The 11,116-nt window shown below is 34.6% G+C and overlaps 2 protein-coding genes across 2 annotated transcripts; one reads left to right on the forward strand and one right to left on the reverse strand.

Moving 5' to 3' along the window:
* Positions 1 to 3,535: 3,535 nt before the first annotated feature.
* LOC116002264 (phosphatidylinositol transfer protein 3-like) lies at positions 3,536 to 5,181 on the reverse strand. The gene is made up of 5 exons (XM_031242369.1): positions 5,040 to 5,181; positions 4,781 to 4,957; positions 4,597 to 4,695; positions 4,226 to 4,468; positions 3,536 to 4,114 (listed from the first exon to the last, which is right to left on the reverse strand). The coding sequence occupies exons 1-5, from the start codon at positions 5,100 to 5,102 to the stop codon at positions 3,740 to 3,742; spliced, it is 957 nt and encodes a 318-aa protein (XP_031098229.1). The 5' UTR covers positions 5,103 to 5,181; the 3' UTR covers positions 3,536 to 3,739.
* Positions 5,182 to 6,778: 1,597 nt separating this feature from the next.
* LOC116015660 (membrane steroid-binding protein 1-like) lies at positions 6,779 to 9,465 on the forward strand. The gene is made up of 2 exons (XM_031255802.1): positions 6,779 to 7,136; positions 8,803 to 9,465. Exons 1-2 carry the CDS (start codon positions 6,838 to 6,840, stop codon positions 9,146 to 9,148), a joined length of 645 nt encoding a protein of 214 aa, XP_031111662.1. The 5' UTR covers positions 6,779 to 6,837; the 3' UTR covers positions 9,149 to 9,465.
* Positions 9,466 to 11,116: the final 1,651 nt, after the last annotated feature.

Here is an 11,116-nt window from a genome sequence, read left to right on the forward strand (position 1 = left end):
AAGTATCCCCCCCCCCCCCCCCCCCCCCCCCCCCAAAAAAAAAAAAGAAGAAGATTAAATTTAATGTACAAATTAACAGTACAACTAATTCGTTCAACACATCGATCGGGCTGGCATTAGCTTGAGCTCAGGGTGACATTAGGTCACAACACCACATCATACTCAAGTATATATACAACTAGACACAACCTCCTCATTCAAGACGTGATCGATAACCTGGGAAGCTGGACGAAATCTTGACGCTTAGAAAAACTTATACTTTTTCATACTTTTGCTAATATAGCACAATAACCGATGTTAAATCGTCTCTATATACATATCAACTCTACCTCATTTGCTTGGTTAGAATGCACTTGTATCTTGTGTTCTATAACTAGCATCCTGTAATTGGGAAAAGTAATTCAAGCTTTTCTAATTTAATTAATACAACATTGTTATTGTAACCTGAACTACTAAGATCTTTGCTTATTCCATTATTTTGTGTACTCTGTAATATATTCTACTTTTCACAATGTACAAATTATATATATATATATATATATATATATATATATATATATATATACTATAACAACTTAGAGGGAAAATTATAGTAAAAATGTAAAATTAGAAATAATTTGCAAATTTAGCCCAAATAAAAAAAATTCCAATGTACAAATTAACACTATGACTAATTCATTTAACACATTTTTTTAATATAATTTATTATGTCAATATTTTATTGTCACTAACTTCTCTATAATTTTTAGTTGTGCTATTATATTTATTGAGGTAAATATATACCCGACCGGGCTAACATTAGCTTCAGCTCAAGGTGGCACTAGGTCACATATGCGGCATCATGTTCAAGTATATTACTAGGCGCAACCTCTTCACTCAATATGTTATTGATGACCAAGACAGTTGGACGAAATATAGACGTCGAGAGACACTTACAACATTCCTATATTTTTGTTAATAGCACAATAATCAAGGCTAAACCGTCTCTATACACGCATGGCATCAACTTTACCTTATTTGTTTGGTTAGAATGCACTGGTATATTGTGTTCTATAAATACTATCTTGTAACAGTGAAGAAGAGTTTAAAGTTTTCTAATTTAATATAATATGTTATTGTAACCTTAAACTACTAAGAACTTTTCATATCCCATTATTTTGTGCAATATATTATGCTTTTCACATATAATTTACAACTTATATTTCAATATAATTTACGAGAAAATTGCAATCGCTATCTAAATATGAATTTTGGGTGAATGCGACCTGTAATCCTAATCGACACAAATCATAAGGACATAAACCAATATAGATTCCTCATAGCTAACGTGCCCAAAAAAAAAAAAATCAATAAACAATCCTCACATGGACCTTATAGTTACTAAGCTTTATGTGCAATTTATACTTGATATTGTGATTATAGCGTGTCAAATTGAATTATACTATATGGGCTCCATCATGTTTACTCTATAATGTGACAAGTAATGATAAATTATTTTTATTTTGTAAGTCCCAATAAAATGTCTATGTTAAAATTTGCAGTGAGCGAGTATTTTTCCGTCAAATTATACCAACACTATTATATGCTTTTTTATATTTTTGAAAAGATATAGCGGTAGGTCCGCAACCGTTATGAGAGGGGGAGGGGTGAGGGGTCACACGAAATGCATTATACTGAAAGACTGAGGTGGCACACGTACATAACAACAACCTTTTCTTGTTTTTTTGCCAACACTATTCAACGGAAATAGTGGGTTTTGTTTGACTGATCCGCACGTGAGGACACTGCACCACCTTTATCCCTCACATTTCTCTCGCACCCACACGTTTTACATTTCTTCTCTTGCCAGCCCCCTGGGGCCCACAGACAAAAGGGTTTCATTACTGATTTACAGATAAAATCTATCCAATTTTGTCCCGCCTCCTTAATTCTTAATCACTACGGAATTTAAACCCCCAAAAAAAAAAATTTAATCTAGTAAAACTTAACGTGCTGCAATATTTTGACTCTCAATTTTTGATTCATTAAAAAAAAAAGAATAATGTTGTTTACTATAAAAGATTAATATTATAGAAACTTTAATTGTGAAACTCAATGGTTGTTCATACAATTACCAAGTCTTATTGGAGTGTCCTTGTGATATACCGAGAGTGTAAAAAGTTTACATGTAAAGGTTGAAGAAAATGGGTTCAAGCTTGTTGTTAGAGAATTTGATATCGTTCATATAATATAATATTATATAAAGGTTTTTAAAAAAGTTTAATTGTGAAAGTAGAAGGGTGTCCATGCAATTACCAAGTCCTAGAAGAATGTTCTTGTGTTTTTTATCATTAGTATATTTGGTTTGTGAAAATATGTTAAGGGGAATGAAATTGGAATTTCATGAAAAAGTAATTATTAGAAATATGAATTTCATTGTTTGGTTGGTAGAAAAAATTTTGAGAATATCAATTTCATTGTTTTGTCAGATTTAAAATTATAAGGAATAACGAATATAAAGACATATATGCCTCTACAAAATATTTCTTCCCAATTCTTCATTGAAATCAAAATCTCATGTCCTACCAATAATTTTGTTTTCCTCAAATGTGAGTAATTTATTTTCCAATGAAAAATAAATTCTATGAACTAAACACAAAAAAAAAAAAAAAAACACATTTTCTTCCACTTTAAATTCTATGGAAAAACTTTTCATTCAACCAAACATCTCTAAGTCAATAAGTTTGTGTGTAAAGGCCGGGAAAAACGTAACGGTTTCAAGCTTTTTATTGAAGAATTTGATAACGTTCCTATAAAATAAAAAGTTGAATTTTTTTTTTTTCACTGTCACGTAATGCATGTGCATGCATATACAAAGAGATGTATTATGATAAATTTTATATATATTAACATTTTGCAAGTACTAATTTGTTTTAAAAAATGAAATTGTAACTTCTTTGGAAACTTAAATTATGAGTGTATTACTAATAATTTTGTAGTGAAGTGACATAAAGTGGTTATCTCAAATGGAAAGTCATGTGTTTAAGTCTTAGTGAGGGCAATCATGTGCCTTATTTGATAATTAAAATAAGTCATTTTGTATATAATCAATTAGCATATAATTTTACCAAACAACTCATCATACGATTAGAGTTGTTTTTTTTTGGAAAAAGATTGTTAACAAAGATATGAAATGTGATATTCCGTTGAGAGGCATGCAGCGCGGGGTGAGGGCTCCACCTCCACCCCACTCCCCGTTGGCAGCTATGAATGGTGTCTCCAGCTGTGTGGCTTTTGTTTGTTCATTGTTTCTGACAATCCCACTTTGGGAAACCGTTCCTCGGCTTTTGTTGAAGACCGACAACCAAGGTTCTCAATTTATCGGACCCAGATTTTTTCTCGTTCCTCGATCCGACAAAACATAACCTAGCTTGCCTCGTTGGACTTTATTAATTAACACACCTACTCCTACTCCTACTCCTTATTTTTTAATCACTTAATTAATTATACACTTCCTTATAATTTACTATTTTGAAATTAAAAACAAATAAACCAATAAATAAAAACAAATTTTGATTTCAATTCTCAAATATCAGAGTTGGCGCATGCATTCATGCATGCTCTTTATTGCGGTGCATTATACATATTTCTACGTTTATGTTAACGTACGTGTAGTGAGATGGATAGGATATGATCATATATGTTGCCCGGCCAGCCAAATTAAAAGAATCTGAATTTCATATTGTTTTTGTAATTTCTTCTAATTGAAGCGTATGTGGTGGATGCTGCTTGGGGAATTGTCGTCGTCTTCCTCATTAGAGGAGGAAGAGTCGTCGTCGTCGTATAAGCCGCCGGAAGGGGACTCCGGGCTCACCGGTTCCGCCTGGTTCTGGACGTTTTGATCGGACGGCAATGGGGCGCCGGACTTGATGAACTCCATCATCTTCTTGTCGTCCTCTTTCATGCGCTGGGAATGGGTTTTGTAGTCAAAGCCTTGAGAGCAACTCCCTCCAAACGCCATCTCCAACTTCTCTTTCTCGAACAGTTCGTCCATTATCTTCTTGCTCTCTGGGTTCTCAGCGTATACGAATCTCACTTTCTTGTGCGTCTTCCTCTCAAGAAATGGCTTCACCATCTGAACATATATAATATGTTAATTGCAAATACATAATTTTTGGACCAGAATTTTTTTTTTTTATGTATGGTATAACAATTGAAATTAAGTGGGTTAGACCAGCTCACGTACCGTCCAGAAGGACTCGAAGAGCTTGGGTGGGTTGTAAAGAATGGCAAGGCCCAAGCGTTCAGGGTAACGGTTTTGTAAGACACGGGCTGTTTCCTGGGTTGTCTTAACTGAAATGCTGGACATGTTCCATCCACGAAAATCAATTAGCCACACCATTTGTTGCTGCCCTGGTTTCAGATCCAGTACTGCATTCTCCATGCAGTACACCAAGTACCTGATTTGCCCGTCCGTCTTGCTTGAATTCTGAAAACAAAAATAAAATCATATCACCCGACCCGCACAGACAATTCAATTGATTCCTGACATCAATTGTGGGCAGACAAAAATAAAATTGTATAATTGATTCTTGAATGATAAATTGTGGACAAAACCTGGAAGCCTGGGCGCATGACAAGCACGGTGCGGCCGATCTTGTCACAGTAGTTGGCTTTGTAAACTTTTCCGGTCTCTCCTTCACGGGCAATGTGTTCCTTAATCATCAAGAAACGAAATTAAATGTGCAGTCGATCGATCGTTATGATTAGTATATGGAGTGATATAAACGTTCGTAGGTACCCATCGAATCATCTCGGGCTTGTACTCCATCCGCCATTTCAAGGTTTCTTTGAGCATCTTGGCAGTCTTTTTTGTGTTAAAGTTCCTAGCTCTCAGAAACCTTAATATCGACGCGTCCGATGACATTGTCGGGAACTTACTCAAGGCAGGACCGATCAACCCCCTTACCTCATTTATCTACATCATACATAATTAAGGATAGGATTACTCAAACAAATTCAATCATATATTATATTAGAAGTACGTTATTAGAGCGTACCTTTGCTTGCAGATCTGCTTGAGTGAGACATGGCGCAGGAGCTCGCAGTTTCAAGGAGGCCATGGTAGACGACTCGACACAGCTTATTTTACTTGGGTGAAGCTAATTAAGGAAAGATGAGAGACAAATTAAAAGCAATTAATTATATTTCAAGATTCATTCCAATTGAGACGACACAGATATGATATGATGCAGAGGGAGATAATAACGACAGGGTTAGAGAAGAAAAAGCGAAGAGAGCGCTAGAGAGACGTTGGACCGGAAATGTGAGCAAAAGACGGCGCCACAGAATTGGCTTTCCGACACTGTAGCTTAACCTACGGTAAACTCACAGACCGTTGATTAACTTCTTGTTGTGTGCTGGAAAGATCGAATTACACGTACACAATCCTCCCTCCAAGTCCAAGTTGTCGTAATTACGATATATACCAGAAATATTATTATATGGAGACTGCAAGTTTGTACTTTTTATGTTGGTTGCAAAATAATTAAATTGGGGAATGGTTTTTATGACTTTTATCAATCATACACTATCAAAAAATGATGATTTTTGTGTCAAAAATGTTATATATACCTTTCCATGTATTAAAGACAATTGAGGATATAGTTCCGACTCAATGGGTCAAATTTAATGGGCCTTGGCTAGCTAGCAAGAGCAATCCAACTTTAGGATGGGTCAACATTAATGGGCCTTGGCTAGCAAGAGTAATCCAACTTTAGGATTGTATATGATTCTTCAGGCGTCAGCTTGGGAGTATAAACCATGAATTGAAATTAAAGAGATTTGCAAGAACAATTGAAAGCAATGAAATATAATGAAAGTAACAAAAAAGACTTAACTTGGATTAATAACTAAGAAAGATGAAATCTGAAAATTGCAATCTAAAGTTGGAAATGTTTTTCAATTCTTCTTCAAAGTTGAATTGATTGCAAAAGAGAAACGTTCGGAGAGGTCCCAAGAGAACCTTAAAAAGAGAGTACTGAAAAATCAAAAGTTCTCTGAAAATAACTGTTTATTTCTATTTATACTCTTGATTGTGACCACAAAGTAAGCACATTCTGGATGCGGTGTAGTGGTCATGATCACGATCACACTCTAAGCATGATTGTGACCACAAGGGAGGTACTATGGATCCTTATGGTTAGGTTGTTGCTCATGGTGGGAGTGACAGCGTGATCAACAATCAGCGTGAGTGCCTATAACTTCCTCTTTTGCTCTCCATCTTAGTCCATTGTCTCGTGTTGCACCTAAAAAATAAAAAAATATTTTTTAAAAGAGTTTTCAAATTTTTAAATTGGCTCAAAGTTTTATAATTATTATAAATTAAAAAAATTATAATAATTATAAAATTAATCAGGACACCTTTTTTTTAATTCTTCAGTAGTGCACTAGTATTAGTGCAACACACATATATATTATACTCCGTATTTGTTTGTCTCAGGACACAGATTGTTTTTACTTTTTTTCACCGGGCTTTCTTTATTGTCGTGTTTTGTTGTTGTTGTTTTTTTTTTTTCTTATTTTTCATTTGATTGCATCAGTATTATAATTTATAACAATAACAGTGTGACCCAGTAGGGTAGCTCAAGTGACAAGCAAACTCTCTGGACTGTGAAAGACCTGTAAATTTATAAAAAAAATAAAATAATAATAATAACAATAACAGTGTGAACGCCGGGGTGACCGGTGAGTCGTAGGTGAATTGGTACAACTTGGTAGGTGGATTTTGCCTTCAGACGCCACCCATCACTTTAAAACAATCCAACAACTTCCAAGCTCGAGGAGTTGAGGGGAAAAATGGCCCTGAATCTATGGACCCCACTCACCGAAGCTATTTTCCACTACACTGGCCTCTCGCCGACGGCGTTCTTTACCATTGCGGCCTTGATGGTGGTGACTTACAAGGTGGTTTGCGGCATGTTCGGCGCCGACGATGACGACATGTATGTCAAGAAGGCCAAAGAGGCCGCCAGCCGCCAGCCCTTAGATATGGGCGATATGACCGAAGAGGAGCTTTTAGCTTACAATGGCTCCGATCCTAAAAAGCCCTTGCTCATGGCTATCAAACGACAAATCTATGATGTCTCTAGCTCCAGGTATAATTCTCCCCTTCTCGCTATTCATACCCCAAACTCCGTTATATTCTTGAATTATATTCGGTAAGATATTTAGAGAGCTTATCTAAACTAAGAAGAATTGGGAATCCTCAAACTTTTAGTGAGATTCTATTGTGTTATCTAATGTTATATAAATTAATAAACAAATAAAATTATTTAAAAAGATCAACTTTGCTTAAATATGGTAGCTTTAGTACAAAACCCATGTTCCTGTTGAGGTAAATTACTTGGTAGATACGTTCTGACAAACAAAAACTGGGAGGAGATTGGAGGATTTTACTGATAATGTTTTCCTACTAAATGTGCCCTGCCCTTAAGTTCTTGAATTGTATATCAGTTTGATGGCTTCTTGATTGAATCAAATACTTGTGATACCTTCTTTCTTTTTATATTTTAGTTTCTTGACTTACTCAGGGAGTCAGGGTAAGTTTTCAAGAAATCCTTGTTGGTTTTAATTTAAGAGGCCCAAACCACAAACACCAAATTGAGAATAGTGCAAAGGCTTTGTATGGATTTATTTGTGTGCTTTGAGTACAATAGAATGCTATACTGCTTGAATTGTTCAAGTCTGTATAGAGAGTGTCCCTAGACAGACAGCCTCTGCCTGAGGGGCTTTAAATAGCATTGGTAGACCTGTGTTTGAAGCTCGGGCAAGAGTCCAGCGTCCATTCTCAATTAGTAGTTAGTCATAACCACCGTGTCCCTCTCTTGTGGAGTTGTGGTTGAGTGGTTGAGTATTGTATAGGTGTTTGTTATGACCTGGCCAAGCATCAACAACTGCCCTTGACCTAGGCCTTTATTCGCATACGGACTTGGGCTTTGACACCTCTTGGACTGATTGAGCAGAACCTTAAACTCATTAAGCTCAGGCTGAGTCACAGTCCATTGGCCTGAGCTGGGCCAAATTTGAGCTCAGGGTTTTAACTTACACAAATTAAGCCTAGAAACTAATTGTTGGAGCCAGAAGGAATTGAAAAGGGATATGAAAATGATTACAAAAAGGAAAGGGAAAAAAGTTCGGTAAACACTAAAAAGTGGAAGGTTTAGTGTTATTGCCGTTTATGAGCACAATGTTTATGATCTGTATAGGTAGGGAAAATCTGCATCAATATGTCAACTCCTATTCTATTCTCACATTAACATTAATACTATGTTTGCATGGGTTGCTGAAGGTTCTGTATACTTTGGTAAGTTTATAAATATTGATGATCGGATGTAAGGTTCTGTAGACTGGAATGGAGCCCTTGTCTTCCATTTGATAGAGATTGGAATTCCAGGAACAAATATTGGCCTAGCTTCAGGAACAATATAATATCTGCAGAAAGATTAATGGAGAAGCCAAACCTATAAAAAAAAGATACCCCGTATTAAAGGAGCAACCTATTCTGATACCCCGTGCTATTGTGAACGACTTTTGCTCATGGGAATAGAAATTTGATTTCTTTTTGGCATTTTGTTACTTGTAAGTGACGGTTAGTAAAGCAGCACTAGGGCAATACTATGTAATTAAGTAAAATTAGATTGATTTTTGTCCTGTTTCTTGTTTTATTCTTAGTTTGATAAATAGGATCAGTTGTTTAATCTTCTAAGAGATGAACTACATTGAATTAAAAATAACTTAAGTTTTCTTTGGTTCAATGTTTAGGATGTTCTATGGTCCTGGCGGGCCTTATGCAATGTTTACTGGGAAGGATGCAAGCAGAGCCTTAGCTCAGCTGTCATTTGACCCTAGAGAGATTAACGGGAACCTTGAAGGCCTAAGTGAGGATGAGCTCGAAATTCTGCTAGACTGGGAGTATAAATTCATGGAGAAGTATGCGAAGGTGGGGCAGCTTGTTCCAAATAAGACGGTCGGTGAGTTGCCCGAGGGCAAAGAAAATGGCAACAAGGTAGTGGCAAGAAGTATAAATGACGAAAACCATGAACACGATAAACTCCAGGGAAGTAAAAACAGCAACGAAGATGATGAAGCACAACCAGAAACTCGCTGATCAAGATGTGGTTCCCCGATGTCCACTCGGTATGGCTGGTGACAAAGGAAGATGATACTCACAAGCCTTTGAGCGTGACATTGCAGATGGTGTGTTTGCTAGAAGGAAATGTATACATAAAGAGATGTAGTTAATGGAGTTATTGTTGATTTGATTAGTTGAGGTTATAATAGCAACAAAGCAGAACAAACAAATTGTTAATAGTTCTTCTGAACTGACATTGTGGCTGTGTATTCATTACCTACTACCTAGTGATTACTAGAGACTCAAACACACTGATTAATGAAATGGTATTTCATGTTATATTAGACATCAAACCTTGTTATTTAGTGGTGTCAACTTTAAATTTCATAGGAGAGATTTTAATTTAGTTTATATTCATCTCGGTTGTAATTTAAAAGGGAAAATGTATTTTTAGTCTCTCAATTGTTCCTTGTTAGTTGTTCTTAAGGGTGAGCGTCGCTTCGGTTCAGGTGATACCCTAATTTTATTTTGAGTATCTAAGTGATGTTTTTGACACCTGATATCTGAATCAAATTTAATTCGGATATTTTCAGTTTGGGTGAATTTATTTTGGGTTAGTTTGGATATACTTAAAATTTTATTTTTATCAATTTTGAGTTTTAAAATAATTTTATTATTATTCTAATTTTTTTTTTATTATTGGTGTGTTTATAGTTTTTGGTATACTATCAAACTGAAAATAAGGCAAAATACTAGTAATTAACTAAGAGAGGTTTATAAAATTAACTAAGTCTTTGAACTTTACTAGAAGAGTCAATTAAACTCCTAAACGTTTTAAAGGTACAATTAAACCCATCAACGTGTTATTTTGATACATTGAGTCTTAAAAATCGGCAACAAAGCATCACGGTCGCTGGTCACCTTTGAATGAACGGAGAAGGCGACCAAGGGTAATATACATTATATAATAAATTAATAATTAGAATTAAAAGGGCAAAATTTGTAAATATGCATGGTAATCTTAGATAACCTAAGAATTGTGAGGGAATCACATTCTTTTCAAAATCCTATGGGGAGGGAATGTTATATTCCCTTGGATAAGTAAGATAAATGAACCAAACATGAGAATGTAAGCATTAGAATGTCACATTCCTTTGGTAGTAGGTAAGAATTGGAATGCTTAATTGCTTACCAATATTGATGTTTGGTTGTGTATGACTTTACAATGAAATTATAAATGTTTTTAAAATATAAAAATAAAAAATCAAGGTAATTGATCCTAATATAATGATATCCAAAGCATCAATATAAACAAAAAAAAAATAAAAATCTAGAAGTACATACTAATCTAAACTTAAAAGTTATATTACCATTAAGATGGAATGATGCCATTTTTTAATTAGGACATGAGATTTTTAATTGAAGAGGTAATCAAATTCTATAATTGTGTTTTAAAACATTATCAATCAAACACTAACTATGATCTTGATTTCCATTTATAATGTGAACCAAAGACACCCTAAATTTCTACCATTTACACGATGCATATTTTGTATTTTTTAGCTCAAGCTATGGGGTAGGGCCGTAGGGGGCTAATACTGTAAACTATGAATTTGTGGCTTTGTATCTTTGTTATCTAAGTGTTGATAATATTGCGTAATTTAGCTTACCTAATATTATAATCCCAACAAACATTTACAACATGTTTGTTCACGGAATGAATTTTAAGGGAATAAGAATAGTATTTCATAGGTAATGGAATATGTAAGGAATAGAATATGAATTGTATTTTATTGTTTGGTTCGCAGAAAGAAAAGATTTAGGAATGTAATTTCAATGTTTGGTTAGTTTAAGGAATAGAAATGGAATGTGTTTAAAAGACATAAATACCCCTATATAAAAAATGTATTATTATTATTATTATTATTATTACTACTTACATTATATATATATATATATATATATATATATATATATATATATATATATATATAAAAAAGTATA

This window comes from Ipomoea triloba, chromosome 1, assembly GCF_003576645.1.
Source record: "Ipomoea triloba cultivar NCNSP0323 chromosome 1, ASM357664v1".
Lineage (NCBI taxonomy): Eukaryota > Viridiplantae > Streptophyta > Magnoliopsida > Solanales > Convolvulaceae > Ipomoea > Ipomoea triloba.